The following is an 18,244-nucleotide window of genomic DNA, read 5'->3' as shown; positions in this document are numbered from 1 at the left end:
AAAAAGAAAGGAGTCACAAATTTTACATTAACTCACAAATATAAAAAAGAACTACCAATTTCTGACACAAAATTGAAGGATCTCAAAGATTTATGCAAAGAAAATGTAATTCCTCCCGGCTCACAGACATTTTTTTTTTAAATTTACAAGGAGGAAATAATCGCGATTGTTTAAATGAACCAGACAGATTCGAAGAAGAGGACGAAGACGACAATAAATAAAGACCATGCTAATAATTTACCATCTTACTGTAATTAAAACATAATTTTATAGTAATAAAAAATCATATTAAATTTACTTATTATTCTGGTGTATTTCTTGAATAAAATAGTGTATACCATACAAAATAAAATAACGTATCAGAAACTTAATAGAAAACATTAAAAAATAAAATAGCCTATCTGATGTATTTGTAGTTTACACCTCTTTTTTGTTCACTAAAAGGATGATTATAATAATAAAAATTGGTCAGTTAACAAAATAGACTCATTTCTATACAGTCTTAAAAAAAACGTCGAAAATAATAAATATTTACAGACATAACGAGATTTGAGTGAGAGCTACTTTCGACAAGAAGTTTGAAATTCATTTTCTCAAAACATCAAAAAATGTATAGGCTATTTTAATACTAAGGGGACGAAAAGTATAAAAACACACGTGTGACTGTATAATTCATGAATTAAAGTGAAGTTTAGAAGAAAATATATTGTAATGTGCCAAAGGCACTTTGGAGGCAAATAATTACAAAAATTGTATTTCCAAAATATTGGGAGTTATAAAGGTTGTTCAAGAACCACTCCCTAACATTTCCACCAAAATTCATTAAATAAATCATGCTTTGCATAAACCCGGCATTATACTAAGCCCGTCCCAACACACCTTTTATAATAGCCAACTCAATTTCATTTCATCTTCTATAAATCGACTTATGGTGAATGTCATATCTCTTTAGAGGCGACTCCTGCTTGAAATATGTAGAAGCAGAAGTGTATCCACTCAATATTTCAATGTTTTTAATAATGATGCTCTAATTTTGTTTTATTGAAATCGAAAATAAAATAAACTTGCCAAGTTCTTCTTTAAACAGCTACTTCTTAAAAATTTACCAACAGAAATTTGTAGCTCCAACCTTTTTTACGCTCTTTTTTTGCCCTCTTTTGAAAATTTAGGACGATTATTAGTGGCATTAAATATTTGTGGTGACAAGGGTAATGGTGGCATCAGCTGATCAGCTGTCTTTTAGCAGGCTTGTCAGTTTGAGAGCAAGTGGAATTGTGAATTCTCGACGTAGTGAGCGACTCAGTGATATATTATATACATACAAACAAACAGAAATAATTTCCAGTACGTGATTAATTTTACTAAAATAAAGTTACAAAGGAATTCGTTAAAAGGGGAGATTGGAAGTATAAAGAAAAAATGAGAAAAAGAAGCAAACCAAACTAGTTTAACCAAAAATAATTAATGATCAAACTGTAAACAAAACTGCGAGTGCAAACTGGAGGTGACACAAAGAGAGGCAGCAATATTCCACCAAGCATTGATGCAAGAAAGCAGAAGTGCCGACAGCGGTAGCATTGGAGCAAAAATCAACTAGCTTTATTTATTCGTCATATATTCCACTATTTCGTGTGGCAGCAAAAAGAAAGTTTCAGCGCACAGTGCTGCAGTACACGTCAAAGCATACGGAATTATAGCTTGAAGCAAGTGGAGTCTCTGCGGATGGCGATTATCGTTAAAGGAATCTATATAATTTCACATTAGGTAAGTAAAGCTGTAACATACAACAGACGTGCTTTCCTATTCCAAATTTTAGTAGCAAATTTAACATGGATGTATGTATCTACTGATAACGAATCCTTATCTAGCTTTTGAGTAAACTAGCTAAAGGTAGGAGGTGCATATCGAGCTCACAACAATGAAAGTAAAGCGAAACGAAGAAAATGCCCACGAACAAAAAAAACTTATTTGTACTTAAATTAATTTATACAGTGAAATTTGCCATATATTATATATGTATGTATATGCATGTGCGCATAGCTAAGCATAAGCATAATGTAAGCAACAGATGCTTTACAATATTCCAAAGTGCTTGCCTACAAATCCATCAACCGCAAAGACTCATACTGCAGTAATAATTTCATGCTTAATGCACATAAAAATCACCACGATGTTTTAAAATCCGCTTACTTGCTATTGTTGTTAACTTATGGCAAATAAACATTTCCACGTACCGATGTCATAAAATTGCCCTCAAAATAGGTTGGGTAAATTGCATAGCGCAATGCCGCAGCGACGCGCCAACTACTTTAACAGAAACAAACAAAAAACAAAACAAAGTTGACGGCTAAGCTTTCCCTTTATTCAACTATTGCTGTGTACACAAAATACAGTGAGTTAAACAGCACTCAATGAAAGACATAAACTCATTTCGTTACCTAATAAGCAGTAGGAAAATTACTTGACCTTAAGGCTTAATATTGTCTCAGACATTTAAATGTTTTTTTAAATTATATAATTCTCATGCGAATCCAGCAAGAATGAGTTAACTTAATGGTATTCATAGGTACAATGCAGCATAAAAATGTCTTAATACGTTTAGTTCCCGCCATAGAGCATAATATATAATGTTACATGTTATTCTTCTTTTCAGAAACTAAAAAAGTGCTGTGCGCCGTAAATCACACCCTCTCGTTCCTAGCAATGACATCACAACTTGAGAGCTCTAAAACAAATACAATTGCAGAAACTAGCAACAGTGATAGCGCAACAAAATCGCCGCCTTTAAGCATTGACAACCAACGCCCAGCATCCGACTTTACAACATACATAAAAGAGAAATGGAAAAGAAACAGCGCATCGGAGCAATTGAGTCAAATAATATCGGGTGGTTTAGCTGCTGCCATCACGCGCACACTCTGCCAACCATTGGACGTACTAAAAATACGTTTCCAGCTACAAGTAGAGCCACTAAAGAAGCACATCAATCACCAATCGAAATACACAAGCATCACGCAAGCTGTACGCACTATTTACCGCGAAGAAGGTGTACTCGCCTTCTGGAAGGGTCACAACCCAGCTCAAGTGCTTAGCATAATTTATGGCATATCTCAGTTTTGGACCTATGAACAGCTCAGCTTGGCTGCCAAACAAACAGTCTACCTCCGGGATCATGCTAATATAGCGAATTTTCTTTGTGGCGCCACATCCGGTGCAACAGCTGTCATTCTCTCCACACCTATGGATGTAATACGTACGCGACTTATTGCACAGGATAAATACAAGGGTTATAAAAATGCAACGCGTGCAGTTTCGGCGATCATACGTAATGAAGGCATACGTGGCATTTACCGTGGACTAAATACGGCGCTATTACAAATCACACCACTAATGGGTGCAAATTTTATGCTTTATCGACTTTTTAGTAAATCGGCTATGCAATTCTATGAAGTAGAACAACGCAGGTATATGTGCCTATTATTGTAAGCAAAGATTACTATAACTCAAACCATTTTTTGTTTGTTTTTCATTAGCGCATTGCCAACTTGGGTCCTACTGTGTTTGGGTGGCTCTTCGGGTATGTTATCGAAGTCACTTGTATATCCATTTGACTTGTTGAAGAAGCGGCTACACATACAGGGTTTCGAATCGAATCGTCAAACATTCGGTGAAAACATACGTGCACGAGGAATATTTAGCTGTCTGCAACAAACTGTACAACAAGAAGGGCCACCAGGTTTGTACAAGGGTATGGCCCCTACACTTTTAAAATCTAGCATCACGACGGCACTATATTTTGCCTTTTACGACAAACTTCGTCAGATACGTTGGTTCTCTTAACTACCTTTTTATGTATATCAAAAAATTAAGTTATAGGTGTGAAGATTAATTGTTTTTTATATACATACATTAGAATAAAGCTATGCTAAACAAAACTGTTCATTCAGTCGTTAGTTTTACGCAACGCATGTAAGCAGGTATAAATTAATTAATTAACTTAGGGCAAGTGGAAAGGGGTTTCAATTAATTTTTAACTTCCTTTTAGAAAAATGCATACAGGTTTTTTTATGTAGCAAAATTTTAATTAGCATAATAAGAGTAAACAAATTACATTCAAATATCTAACCTGCGACCGGGCCACATGTAAAATGCTTGAGGCATGTCACACGACATCGTATATAGGAGTCATGTTAACCAGAAAAGCCTTAATTGATTTTAAGAAGATCAAAAATGTATCATTTATAATAAGAGATTAATATATACTTATACATATATTATATAGAGGGTGTGTAAGCTAAAGGCAAACGAACAAAAAAAATGTTGCTATATATTTTTCAGAAAATAAATTTATAATAGTAAAAACAAGCAAACATTTTATTGCACTCGGACTGCTAAACTACGGTATGGGATGAATGTGACTTTATATGAAATTAAGAAATGACACTTGAGAAAGCATATATTTCAATAATATTCTTATCATTCACTTCCAATTCGAAACGATTCCCGCCTAAACTTCCTAAACGTCACGCCACAAAAACAGAGAAACAGCTGGGCAATGTAAACAGATGGAGAGAGAAAATTTTGTTTACCGCTTTGGCCGAGAGGGTAAAAGTGAGAGAAAAAGTAAAATGCAATAGTGCTGTGCCGATTGTGATTTCGGACGGCGCAAACTATTGCAACAAATTCATTGACATATTGAAAAAAAAATTTAAAGGTATCACTTATAACAGTGTGAAGAAGCAATTAAACTAAGTTAAAGATCTTATCTACGAACAAAATATTACATATTTATCATTGCGCGACTAATAAATAAATTAATATTATAACTGTTACATTGTCGTCTACGAATTCCACGCCGTCAAATCAAAAACTACCTGGCGCCTTGCTCTATGAACGTATTGGGATTCCCAAATTGTTTGTACACAATTTATTTTTTGATTGGATGTACATATTTTCGTAGAATAACCTACAACTACATATACGCACATATCTAAACATTAATAAATTGAACAAATTAAGGCAATCAATTTTCCACCGATAATATTGCTGGGAGGAGTAATAGAAAATTAAGCATTTTTGATAAATCTCATGGACCTCGTGACGATGGTAGACTCGCATAATTCCAAACAAGAGCAGCAGACTGATGAATACAAGGAAGAAAATGAAGTTGTAGAGTATTATGACGATAACTCATCGGAACTATATTATTCAGAAGAATCCATAGATGATGATCCAACTGGGTTTGGCTTGTATGGTACAATTACAACGGCACAACTTAGGGAGGCACTCGAGGAATCAATATCTGTCTCTACAGATAAAACCACAAAGCTGGAAATAGTGTTAAACCAAAACTATGGTGACCACATAGTATATTTAGAATCGACAGAAACGATTGAAACTTCCGGTTTCCCATATATAATAATGTTTCACAGCTTTAAGGAACATGCGTCCAAATTACTTTGCTACACAGATTTGCTCTTTCAGTCTGCACAAAAATACGGTGACGGCATATGCTTTGCTGTAACAGACTTTGAAAACTACGAAGCCGTACTTAATTACAGACCTGGCACTGAATCTTACTGGAAGCGTTACAAAAAACTTGGTTTTAACAAGCACCGGCGTCCGGACATTTTCGCAGTGGACACAGATCACCGTATTTACCAGTTTTTAGGCCTCCTTAATGCAAACAATTTAAAGAAATTCTGTGTTAAGTTAATGAATAATGAACTGTTTGAAACCGAACCAGTGTCAGAAGATGACGAAGAGGGTTTTGTTCGTGTGGGCGTAGCGGTAAACTTCGAGCAGTTGGTGCTTAAAAGTGACGTTGATATATTTTTGGTGTTGTATGGCAGCAAATGTCCCTGCTCTCGTGAACTGATGCCAATTTTAGAGGAAGTGGGAAAGCTATTGCAGGATGAAGACATCATTGTAGTAAAGGTGAACGCAGAATCGAACTATTTGCCATTGAAATTTTATGCTTGGTATTACCCAACTATATACTACATGAGGAGGGGCGACAAGAATAATTTAATAGAATTCAGTGGAGCGACACGTACAGTAAAAGACATTATCAAATTCATCGCCAAACATGCTACAGACGATCTACTGGAATATAATAGAAAAGGAAGATCGAGATTTGATTAGCTAATATTCCAAATAAATCCAAATAAACTTTAAAGTTTTTACTCACCGAGTGCTCTTGCTATTGCAATAGCACACAATCGCGTAAAACAGCTGATTCTGATAGCATAGAAGTAAAGCAACGAATCCGTGAATAGTAACCAACAGTATACGGCCGACAACGGCATAAAGTAAAATTTTGTACCTTAAAAATGCATAAAATCGAAATACGTAACAAAATCATAATATTTCTCTATCATAGAGAATTAATTAATCACATGTATAACAACGTTATAGGTGTACAAGAAGAAAAGTTCGAATTACGCGCTGAACTATTTTATTTTCATGAGCGCCGGAGGGGTGCTGTGGATGCCAAAATAATTCAGCAATCAGAGAATGAAGTTCAACAATTGGCACTTGCAGAGAAAAAGTCGAAGAAACGAAAGGCAAATAAAGTCACTGCAATTGCAGAATTACAAGATTTGATAGCTCTAGCAGACGATCTTTTGCAGCTCCTGAAACAAGATAAACTTCTCGAACGACTTGGAAGCCATGATGAAAGTACTTTTCCAAGCTATTGGGAGGAAATATCCACCGAAGATTTCCCTCGTTTTAATGGCGTCAATGCCACTGCCGCGTATCAACATTATCGCTTTGGAAAGTATTCCTATCTCATACCACCGCATTGTGAATTCTTCAATTCCGATGTTGTAGAATTACCAAAATTACTGCCACAACTGATGTCCAACTCAGAAGGTTTTGACCTCATTGTATTAGATCCACCGTGGCGCAACAAATACATACGTCGTATAAAACGCGTCCGTCAAGAGCTGGGCTATCGGATGCTTAATACCGAGCAGCTGCGTCAAATGCCCATTAAGCAGTTGGTACATGAACGTAGTATAGTTGCAATTTGGTGTACAAACTCTAAAGATCTCCAGCGCGCAATTGTAGAGGAATTGTTGCCGGCATGGAATTTGCGTTTAAAACACACCTTGTACTGGTTAAAAATAAATACCAGCGGCAACTTGATCGGGCCAATAGATTCAAGGGGGCAGAAAAAGCAACCATTTGAGATGCTTTACATAGCGTGTCATTTTGAGAGTCCGCAGGACTTCGGCGCCAGCCTGCAGAAAGTAACAGCAATTGTAAGTGTGCCAAGTGTTATCCACTCGCACAAGCCGCCGCTTCTGCCATGGCTAAGTGATGTGCTGCCTACAAAACCCAAATGTTTGGAGATATTTGCGCGCTATTTGAACCCACAATTCACTTCCATAGGGTTAGAGGTGTTTAAATTGATGGACGAACGCCTATACAGCTCTTACGGTGTTAATGCAACACCAAAATTAAGTAGTACTGCAGATTTTGTTTAAGTATTTTTCGTTTTATTGTTAAATGTTAATGAGAAAGTGCAAATTTTGTTTGTAGGTACTAGGCGGTGTATTGAACCACGTAACTAGCGTTTACGTTGCTTCGGCAAATAATTTCATGTCTATTTTTTAAGATTATTTTACCTCGCACTCGTTTGTAAGTATTCTAATGAACATATTTAAGAATCAATAAAAAGGTGAAGAGACGCTTTACAAAAAAATGTATTACGTGAAGAAATTTGAATATTTGCCCATATGGTTACAAGCCAAGTGTTTTATAAATTATAAGTAAGTTAGCGACATTAAAGTGATAATACGATTTTAATCATTCTGCCTTTGCATTCGTCTTTATTCCTGACCCTGAGCAGCGGCAGCGGGATTCACGATATCATCGCCTCTCTTTTTCGAGCCTGATACAATATCGTCGATGCGAAGCAGCAAAATAGCGGTTTCCACAGCCGTCTTATATGTTTGCATTTTCACGGCTAATGGCTCCCAGATACCTTTGACGTTCATATCGACAATTTCACCGGATTCACCATCAATACCCCAAGCGCATACACCATCACCTAAAACCGGAAAGCAAATGGGTTAGATGTTGTGGGATTGAATCGTCAGTATTTCCTTTCTCACCTGAATGGGAAGCATGCTTTGCGCGCAGCGCTGTCAAAGTACGTATAGTATTGGCACCGCAATTCTGTGCCAGAGTACGTGGTATGATTTCCAGAGCATGAGCCACAGCAGTATAAGGACCTTTTCGCTGTTTACGCGACAGCAATTGTGAAACAGCCATCTCGATGGCACCGCCACCAGCTACCAAGCGTGGCTCGATAATCAAATTGCGTGCAACATGAAGAGCATCTTGCAGATTGCGTTCTGTTTCATTTAGTATATCTTTTGATGCACCTCGGAGCAAAATAGTGCATGCCTTGGGCTCCTTACAGTTGGTGATAAATGTAAAGTACTCATCACCAATTTTCTTAATCTCAAAAAGTCCAGCCCCAGTACCAACATCTTTTTCCGTCAGTTCTTCGGTACGATTCACAATCGTAGCACCACAAGCACGTGCTATACGCAGATTGTCCGTTTTACGCAGACGACGAATAGCAGTAATTCCGGCCTTTAGCAAGTAATGCTGCGCCAAGTCGGAAACACCCTTTTCAGTGAACACAATATCGGGTTTGACGGCAATGATATCGGCGCAAATGCGTTGCACAAATTCTTCTTCGATTTGGAGCATCCGTGTGAAATCCTGTTCACCAATGATTTCCACGTTGGTTTGACTCTCGCCTTTTTTGTATTCCAGAGAACAGTCTAGTAACAGGATGCGTGGATTTTCAATGTAACGTCTCATCTTAGGGTGTGTTACGTCTTTGTTTATCATAACGCCTTTTAACACACATGACTCATCGATACTTCCACCGGGAATTTTCTCCACTTTGGCATATCTATAAACATAAAATCAACTTGTTTACAAAACAAAGCTAAGAAAAATCCTTAATTGCTTACCGTTTAATGTCTACCTCTAAACGTCCATTTTCATTCAATGCAACAGTCTCAACAGCGTCAAGTGCAATTTTCACGGCTAAATCAGACCATTTTCCAATGAATTTTGTGCCCACGCATGCCTTAACGACTTCAGCCATTTTATTCTTGTTATTCACATCCAGTGGTACGCTAAGATCTGTCTGTAAATGTTTTATGATATCTTCCAAGGCCTCGCGGTACGCACGAATTATGACTGTGGGATGAATCTGTTGCTGCAAAAATGGCTCGGCAGCAGCAAGCATCTCCCCTGCCAACACAATTACAGAGGTGGTGCCGTCGCCTACCTCCTCGTCTTGTGTGCGTGCAATTTCAATCATGCTCTTAGCAGCTGGATGCTGAACGGTAATTTCGCGCAATATAGCATTACCATCATTTGTCATCACGATGCCGCCCATGGGGTCCATAAGCATCTTTAGCATTGCCTGGGGCCCAAGACAGGTGCGAATAACATCAGCAATTGCCTTTCAAAGAAAAAATTAAAGTTTTCAGATCATATGTTCAAGAATATTCACTCTAATTTATTGCGGTACTATGAGTCACGCAAACATGTTCTCACCTTTCCGGCATTGATATTCTCCAGCTGCACCTTACGACCGGATTCTCGCTTTGTATTTTGGCCTATGTGCAAACATATTAGCAAACTTTATCTTGCCTTTTTGTAAACTCATCATACTTACTTAATACAAGTATAGGTTGTTGCCCTCCAAACATTTTATACAAATTTTATTCAACTTTTTCACACCTAATTGAAATCACTCGTGCAACAATCGCGTGCGGCTAGTCGTCGTCGAAATACGTTCGAATGACATGAGTAATGTTTTGTGAGGTTATGTGAACTTTCCACTGCACTGTAATAGCTGTCAAATCTTACAAGTATGAAATAGCAAGCCAATGTTTACCTGCTTTAAATATAATAAGATAGAAAGGTGTGAATAGATGGCGCGTTGAGTGCAGGGTGTGTTTATTCGGCATTTTGTGATGTATCTTACTTTAAGCCTAAATTAGAGGTGCCGTCCATAACGCCCCAATATTTAGGTGCAGAAACTAAAGAAAAAATAACATAAAAGTACGTTCACAAATGCAGTAATTAACAATAAATACACAAAATTAATCTACCCGTTCACATATGGCAAATTACCTGCAACATTGACAATCAGCTTTCAATATTGCCTTGAAAGATTTTTCTTCACAGAAATTGCTTTTGTGAAATACAGTGCACTCGCGATAACTCGAACTAATTAAAACAGGCGCTGTTCGATTTATCGAATTTGTTCGACTTATCAATTGAGTGTGCTATGTTAAAAAAACAGTCATCGATATCGATTTTTCGATCGATTGTTGAAAATGGAAGCCAGTAGAAAATTTCTGTAGTATAGTTTCGTTATACGAATTACATTTTGGTCCATTGGCTGAATCAATGGTGTCACATTCGGCGGCATAAACATAGTTAAAATTAAACCATCCTCGGACTTTAATTCGATTTCTTTGGGATGTGATGGGGCATTATCAATTAGAAGAAGAGCCTTCTCAGGTAGTCCCCATCTTTCAAATTTTTTCTTACCTAAATATTAAAGTCATTTAACTTGGTTAAAAAAATTGTTTTAATGAATCTGGATTTTACCTGCGGCACGAACGAATTATGAAACCAGTCTTTGAAAATCGCCGAAGTCATCCAGGCTGATTTGGAATTTTTGTACTCCACCGGACAGTTAAAATTTTTGAAAACACGAGGATTTCTTGCTTTGTCAATAACGAGAAGTTTAAGCTTATGGTTGCCGGTAGCGTTAGTGCAAGCCATAAATTGCCTTATCTTTCTTTTTTATAAGACTTATGGTGGACTTGGCTACCCCATTTTCCTTCGCTAGAGAAGTAACACTACGTCCACGTTTAATTTTGTTAAGGACTTCAGCCCTCTCTTTTAATGTTAAACACTTCAACCTTTTACGATCCATTACTCACGTGCACTGATATACTACAAATGACAAATCTAAGCAATTTGGTCAATGCAAGATGTTGTTCCCAGAAAACTAACGGGATATTAACGCCGAAATATTCATATGGACAATACACTAGTATACATATAATTTATATACATATACTAATATATTACATATGTATCTATGTACAAAATGTACATGTTTGAAAAGAATGTGTGTACAAATAAATTTGTTTTTTTGTTCGAGTTATAGCGCTTTTTTATTGTTCGAGTTACAAAGAAGTCAATAGGGGAAAAAATGTGTTCGAGTTAGCACGTCGTTCGACTTAGCGGCTATTCGAGTTACCGCGAGTGCACTGTATACTAGAGTTTTTGGTTTGTTTAATTATTATTATCGATATGCAGAAAAGACAAGGGGAATGAATAGCTAATTTAACTGCGCAATTGTTTATTACTAGAACAGTTGCGTGGAATCCATTAACGACGTTTACTAAAGTTTCAAAAAATTATGGCAGCAATACGCATGCGAAATTCGATATTATATTTTATAATAAGTAATAAAAGGGCAGGCTTTTTTCTATTATATGAATGCATAATTAATAATACCTAGCAAAAATTGTATTAGAATTAAGTTTACAAACCTGTTTTCTTTTCCAGCCTCTATTTTATTTAGTTTTTACTTTCACTTTTCTCTTTACATTCGTAAAAATAATGATCTAATACATAGAAAACACAGGGCTGTATGTTAAAAAGTATCGTTATTATATAGAATTATTTTATAATCTCAGATTTTGGCAGAGAAATTTTTAATTGGAAATCTCGCTTTTTAATTACGGATTGTTAAGCATAAAAAAGTAGATCATCTTCTTATATGTGAACGTATTATAATTCGCGAATTACTTGAAGAGCTTACAATCTGTCCCAATTTCAGTATGCAAGCTTATGCGGAGATGGAAAGCAACCCTGTCTAATGGAAAAACACAAATATATCTCGAGGTGCGTTTAGGTAATATTAGGCGTATATGTTTATATTTCAAGGTTTCATAATTCAGATGTCTAGATGAATACCCCTATTATGCTTTATTTGTGATATTACTTTCAGATTCTATAAAACCAGGACAACCGTGATTTGTCTCACCCTGTGTTAAACAGCTGATTTTACAGCCAATTGTTTATAAATGTTATAAATACGTAGATTAAATATGGTCGCAGAGCTGTGAAAGGGATTTGAAGAATAATGGACTCTAAAAAGATATCATTCGGGTTTAGCAAAATATCCAAAAATAGCAATTTGTTACCAATAAATAAAGGAAAGGAAAAAGTAGAAACCAAAATTGAGCTTATAAAATGTTTAGAAGGTCAAGAAATAAAATTAGTGGAGTAAGTAAAAACTTCAAGTAGCTTAATAAATTAGTCTACAATTGGTTCAACATTACAGAGAGAAGAAACCCGAAGCTTTAATAGTTATACCTTTAAAGGAAAATACCAAAACTTCTGCTGCACTCGCCAGTTTGATTAAAAGACGCGCTGTTTTATTAGGCGAAGCAGACGAACCGCCGCCTGAAGAACCCGTATGCAAAGAAGTCTCTACCACAACCAATGGCAAAAGTGGATATGCCAACAGTGAGAGTTTGGAAGAAATGGCCGCACGCGAATTACTAGCTTCAGTACAAAATAACGGTAGCGAGCCAGTTGACCAAAATCTTGTGCTGCCTGCTTTGAAAGCAGACGAGTTACCACTTGAGGGCGCTAAACAGTCGTCAATGGACGATTATGAGAGTATCCCTATAGAACAATTTGGTAAAGCTATGTTACGGGGTATGGGCTGGGTAGAGCCCGTTCAAAAAAAAGGTAAACCGACAGAAGATGAAATGCCATTTGTTCGTCCAAAGGGAATGGGTTTGGGTGCTGATAAAGCACTAAAGAAGCAGCCTTTACTAGTAGCTCCCGAAAAGAATGAAGTGCTTGAAGTCAAAAAACAGGCGTATGTGCGCATACTGGGTGGAAAGCATAAAGACTTGTATGGTCAAATAGAGGGTTTCGACGATCATGCTGGACGCGTGATTGTCAAAATGGCAATCGGCGGAGCTAAAGAAGCATTTAACGAGTTTTTATGTCAACCAGTATCTAGAAAAGAGTTCGCACAATACGGAAAATGCATCAGTAAGTGCTAAAGAACAAAAGTAAATATAATAACTAACGTTACCTTATTTCCAGATACAGCGAAATATGAAGAATATAAAAGAATGGAAAATGAACATGGACAAATTGTTATTAAAAAGGAGGAAACCGATACAAAGTTAAGTGGATATAATAAAAAGAGCGAATATAAAAACGAAGTTGACGACAACAGCAAATCTGAAAATAATGGCAGAGATACCCGCGATGAAAGGCGAATATATAATTGGCCCATATCGAAATCGACACAACAAAGCAAGTACGAGAGCGGAAGGCAGCGTTGTGATAATCAGAGCAGTTCCCGCCGTCGTCACTCCAGTAATGGTGACCGCGAAGAAGACACCAGACGACGTGATGATTATAAGAGTAGCAACTCGCGACGTTATGTGTTAGATGAGCAACGCAGTAGCTCTAGTCGTCGAGAACGTTACGATGAACGCCGCAATGATGAAGGTAAACTCAAGCGTACATCAAGGGGCACCAGTCGGACAGATTATGAACAGCAGCGTATGCCATCAGCTAGTGGTAGTAGCAGACGTCAACAGTACACCGATGATACCAGTGCTTCTTCAGGTACGGACAGCGATTCAGACTCGGCTTATGAGCGTAAGCATAAAAAGAAATCAAGCCACAAGTCAAAAGCTAAAAAGAAGGATGGTAAAAAATCGAAACGTAAGCACCGACATAGAGCAACCGACACAGAGATCTCATCGAACAGCGATAGTGAAGAGGATGAAGATTCAAATCGAAATAGGCGAGAAAAGAAGCAGCACAAGAAAAAGACGAAGAAGAGCAAGAAGCCCCGTTCAAGGTCCCGTTCACATGACCGTAGCAGCAGGAGGTGACTTTTGCTGAAGCGATAATGAATTCCATACGTAATTTGGTTTATGCTTAAACCAGAGTCATTAGAATCTTATATGAAAATGAAACTCATTTGATCACAATTATTTGAGTAACCGTCATTATAATGTAAAAACGTATTTACTAATTTTTTAGGTATTATATGTATTTAATATTTGTGAAATAATCGTGTTTGTATTTAAATATGTATTTCGCCAGTAGGAAAAATGCTTAACTATACTTTAGGGTTCGAACACTTAATTTCTTTCACATTAAATAAATCACAATTACAATGAGATTACTTGGATGTAAGCCTTTAAATGCGTAAATGAATCACGATGGCGACAAAGTCGAAATGATAGATGAAGATGGTAATTCCAGTATTATTTGAGATATCTTATCTCGTCGATAAGTGACCCGAGATTTTCTTATAGGATTATGAACGAGTACTCAACTGGATGTTATCAAAGGTTATTTTTTTTTTTTTTTTAATGGCACTAAGCTTTAATGGTAACATTATAAAGAAATGCCCACTTTCTTGTGATGTAAAACTACATGAAATAAGTATTATTGGTTGATGGAGTATTTTGCATTCTTTATAACTACATTCGATTGCAAATTTTTTGGTGATTTGCTTAAATATTTGTTCAATGTGTCTTTGATGTTTTAGATAAAGCTTACTCACTAGAAATCTATGTAGTAGAGGATCAAACTTTCAATATAGAATATCGTAATATTTAATATCTATTTGATAAATTTGCGCATATTCGCTCATTATTTATTATTTAAATTCTTAATATTTCATGATTTCGATAATTTAATTAGCTTTGGTCATATGCTTTTTACATTAAATGGAAAAGTTGAACATAAAAAGGTGCAATCAGCATATAGAGTTTCCATGAAAAGTTTTGTTATAAATGACATTATGAACCTATAATGCCACAAATTCAAAGCTAAGACAAATAAATTATTTAAAATGTAAAATAAGATCTTGCGTGAAGTGTAGACCGAAATTTGAAAAAAAAAACCCAGAAAAAAACACCCGTGCAATGTCTATCGGACATGCTTAGAACGTATTTCTTTCGAAAAATCTTCTCATTTCTCACCCACTCCTTAATCAGCTTTCTTATTTTTTTCACGCAACTGCTGTAGTTTAGAGTTCACGGCGCAGCCAAAGTAATCTTTGATCTTGTAGAAAACGCCTTTTTCCTGTATGCCCGGATACAAAGTCAACACCATGGTAATGAAATACATGAGAAGTAGATTATTTATTATGGCGCCAATCCAAGCGAGTGACAACAGTGCAACGCTCATAATAGTCACAAACTGCAAAAGTAATTTATTCCGTATATTAAATAAATTTCAAATACACATTTCTTTGAGCCCGGTATAGACATAAATATTTGTTGTTTGTACATATATTAACAACTAATATAGTTCCCATACTCACCAAAGTCGATTTGCGCTCCTTAGCAGAGAAGAGGTACTCATACCAACCGCCAAGCATTAATTTAAGATTGCACAACTGCGTGCAGACTCGCTCAAATTGTTCCTCCTGATTTCCATTCCAATTATCTGGGCTGAAGAAAAACCGCGACACTGATGGATAAACAAAATCTATTGCCAGCGCAAAGAGACCCGCCAATGCCAGCGTTGTCACCGTAGACATATCTAATGCCCATAGGAGCAAGTAGAATGTCGTAATTGATGCAGCAATGACTGCTGGATAAAAACTCTTCTCCCAGCTTAACACCGAATCTAGGTGTACGATGAGATTACGCCACGGCTCCAAGTCGTGCTTCAATTTATTGTAAGCGCGCTTCTGAAGGTCCATTTATACAACCATCCAGAAAAACCCACCAGTATGAAATTCACGAAAGCAAAAATAATGAATTGAGATTGTAGTAAAGATATATGAAAACAAAATATTTTTTCAGGGTGCATGAGTGTATTTGAATGCTTATTTTGCTATATGGAGAAAAGTGAAAAATTCAATTATTTACCTGTTCAACAGACATTTTCTCTTGTCAAAATTGAGTTCTGCTTGGAAAGAACAAATGCAATTTCTCGTAGAATAGAATGCTATATGTTCTCTTGTTTGGTAAAATCAATAGGCTTTTTACTGGAAAAGCACAGAAATTATACCAACCTCACACTCTTTTGACCTATGCGTTTTCCTTATTATACAGCGCTTCGACTTTTCCGCTGTGCTTTGTGCGCTTTCCTTGTTTGTTGTTTTTCTCGGCTTTTGTTTGTTGTTTTGCAAGAACCGTTCCCTTTGAAATATGAGTGACAGGGATGATTCAGCAGAGCTATTATTGCGTTAATCTTTATGGTAGGTTAGCACTGAGCGATTTTCGACAATGTAATAATACGTTCACATATGCATTAATCACCTATAAATCCACCAAATTAATCTCCCCGTTCACATATGTCAGATTACCTGCAAAATTGACAGTCAGCTTGCAATACTTCTTTGAGAGATTTTTCTTCATAGAAATTATTGAAGTGAAAACTTCTTTAGAATAGTTGGGAGTGATTTGAGACTCGATGAAACGAAAAAGCGACACCAAAAAGAAGAAGAAAAAAGATATACGTATATATATGAAAAAGAAGAAATTCAAGCAACAAATGTCATAGTACAAGACTCAATCGGTGCATTACTTATTTCTGCAATATACAGTCCACCTAAACACAAAATTAAAAATAAAGAATATGTTAAGTTTTTTAAAACCCTGGGAGCACGCTTTATAGCAGGAGGTGACTATAATGCAAAAAATACACTATGGGGTTCTCGGCTTACGACAACAAAGGGACGCGAATTGTACAACGCAACGACATCAATGAACTTGAAAGTTTTCTCAACGGGAGAGCCAACTTATTGGCCTTCAGACCCAAAAAAGATTCCAGACCTTGTTGATTTTTGTGTCATCAAAGGTCTATCGTACCTGCAGATAACCTGTAAATCCTGCCTGGATCTTTCTTCTGACCATTCGCCAGTGATAATCACAATAAATGATAAACTCGAAAATAGGCCCCAAAACTGTCAACTTACCAACAGCCGTACAAATTGGACACTTGGCATAAAAGTTGCTCTAAAAAACGAGGAAGATATAATCGAGGCTACCGAATATCTTACAAAATGCATCCAGGATGCAGCGTGGTCATCCACCACTCATGTGAGTCCTCATACTCGTACACAAAGAAATCCAAGCATCGGTATCTTCCTAAGAAACAAACTGAAAGAGAAACGCCAGGCAAGAAAAATATGGAAACAAACAAGATTTCCTGAATATAAAAGCCGTTTTAATACATTATCAAAAGAAATAAAATTATTATTGAAAGAGCAACACGACAACGAAATGAGGCAGTTTCTATGGGGTTTGGAACCAACACACCTCACCAATTATTCCCTGTGGAAAGTCAGCAAAAAAGTAAGTTCCACGAACGAGTACCGTCCACCACTTCGTAAAAAAGATGGTTCATAGGCGAAAACCGCAATCGAGAAATCTGAGCTTTTTTCTAAACATCTAAAAGATATTTTTACACCAAACGATATTGAAGCTGATCTTTGTTTTGACAGCACTGTTGCTGCCTTTTTAAACGAACCCTACCAAATGGAGCTACCGATGAAGAAGTTCACCAAAAGTGAAATAGTTAGCACTATTAAAAAGCTAAAAGATCACAAGGCACCAGGATATGATCGCATCACGGCCGAAATTCTCAAAAAACTACCTCCTGAACCCTATAATTTCATTACCCATTTGTTTAATGCGTGCTTAACCAGAAACATTTTCCCAGCTCAATGGAAAGTAGCAGAAATTAAAATGGTGCTCAAGGCAGGAAAACCAGGCGATGAAGTGAAATCCTATCGCCCTATCAGTCTTCTACCATCACTGTCAAAAGTTTTTGAAAAGATCTTCCTTACACGTTTAATGGTTTTTATCGAACGCGAACAAATAATTCCGAAACATCAGTTTGGTTTCAGGAATGAGCATTCGACAATTGAGCAAGTCCATAGACTTGTCGAAAAAATACAAGCAGCGCTCGACCGAAAACAAATCTGTTCAGCAGTTTTCCTAGACATATCACAAGCCTTCGACCGAGTGTGACACCAAGGCCTACTCTTTAAAATAAAAAAGATATTACCATTAAATGCCTATTTGCTCATTAAATCATATCTAAACCAACGAATGTTCTACGTAAATTACGAAAATGAAATTTCCAATTTCCAACAAATTAAAGCTGGGGT

The 18,244-nt window shown here is 36.6% G+C and overlaps 6 protein-coding genes across 6 annotated transcripts; 4 read left to right on the top strand and 2 right to left on the bottom strand.

The window, feature by feature from the left end:
• Positions 1–1,289: 1,289 nt before the first annotated feature.
• Positions 1,290–3,942, top strand: LOC128868638 (mitochondrial thiamine pyrophosphate carrier). The gene is made up of 3 exons (XM_054110945.1): positions 1,290–1,764; positions 2,654–3,464; positions 3,534–3,942. The coding sequence occupies exons 2-3, from the start codon at positions 2,704–2,706 to the stop codon at positions 3,838–3,840; spliced, it is 1,068 nt and encodes a 355-aa protein (XP_053966920.1). The 5' UTR covers positions 1,290–1,764; positions 2,654–2,703; the 3' UTR covers positions 3,841–3,942.
• A 620-nt stretch (positions 3,943–4,562) lies between these two features.
• On the top strand, positions 4,563–6,149 carry LOC128868643 (uncharacterized). The gene has a single exon (XM_054110959.1). It carries the CDS (start codon positions 5,089–5,091, stop codon positions 6,142–6,144), a length of 1,056 nt encoding a protein of 351 aa, XP_053966934.1. The 5' UTR covers positions 4,563–5,088; the 3' UTR covers positions 6,145–6,149.
• A 183-nt stretch (positions 6,150–6,332) lies between these two features.
• LOC128868629 (N(6)-adenine-specific methyltransferase METTL4) lies at positions 6,333–7,878 on the top strand. Its single transcript, XM_054110932.1, has one exon. The coding sequence runs from the start codon at positions 6,333–6,335 to the stop codon at positions 7,491–7,493; it is 1,161 nt and encodes a 386-aa protein (XP_053966907.1). The 3' UTR covers positions 7,494–7,878.
• On the bottom strand, positions 7,695–9,860 carry LOC128868623 (T-complex protein 1 subunit gamma). The gene is made up of 5 exons (XM_054110921.1): positions 9,716–9,860; positions 9,595–9,656; positions 9,000–9,499; positions 8,124–8,938; positions 7,695–8,059 (listed from the first exon to the last, which is right to left on the bottom strand). Exons 1-5 carry the CDS (start codon positions 9,747–9,749, stop codon positions 7,839–7,841), a joined length of 1,632 nt encoding a protein of 543 aa, XP_053966896.1. The 5' UTR covers positions 9,750–9,860; the 3' UTR covers positions 7,695–7,838.
• Positions 9,861–12,146: 2,286 nt separating this feature from the next.
• Positions 12,147–14,290, top strand: LOC128868609 (G-patch domain and KOW motifs-containing protein). Its single transcript, XM_054110899.1, has 3 exons — positions 12,147–12,354; positions 12,413–13,137; positions 13,192–14,290. The coding sequence occupies exons 1-3, from the start codon at positions 12,212–12,214 to the stop codon at positions 13,995–13,997; spliced, it is 1,674 nt and encodes a 557-aa protein (XP_053966874.1). The 5' UTR covers positions 12,147–12,211; the 3' UTR covers positions 13,998–14,290.
• A 173-nt stretch (positions 14,291–14,463) lies between these two features.
• LOC128868616 (ADP-ribosylation factor-like protein 6-interacting protein 1) lies at positions 14,464–16,226 on the bottom strand. The gene is made up of 3 exons (XM_054110909.1): positions 15,996–16,226; positions 15,443–15,814; positions 14,464–15,318 (listed from the first exon to the last, which is right to left on the bottom strand). The coding sequence occupies exons 1-3, from the start codon at positions 16,008–16,010 to the stop codon at positions 15,106–15,108; spliced, it is 600 nt and encodes a 199-aa protein (XP_053966884.1). The 5' UTR covers positions 16,011–16,226; the 3' UTR covers positions 14,464–15,105.
• Between the last annotated feature and the right edge of the window lie 2,018 nt (positions 16,227–18,244).

This window comes from Anastrepha ludens, chromosome 2 (assembly GCF_028408465.1).
Source record: "Anastrepha ludens isolate Willacy chromosome 2, idAnaLude1.1, whole genome shotgun sequence".
Lineage (NCBI taxonomy): Eukaryota > Metazoa > Arthropoda > Insecta > Diptera > Tephritidae > Anastrepha > Anastrepha ludens.
The sequence above is the reverse complement of the archived record's forward strand: the minus strand, read 5'-3'. Positions and strand labels throughout refer to the sequence as shown.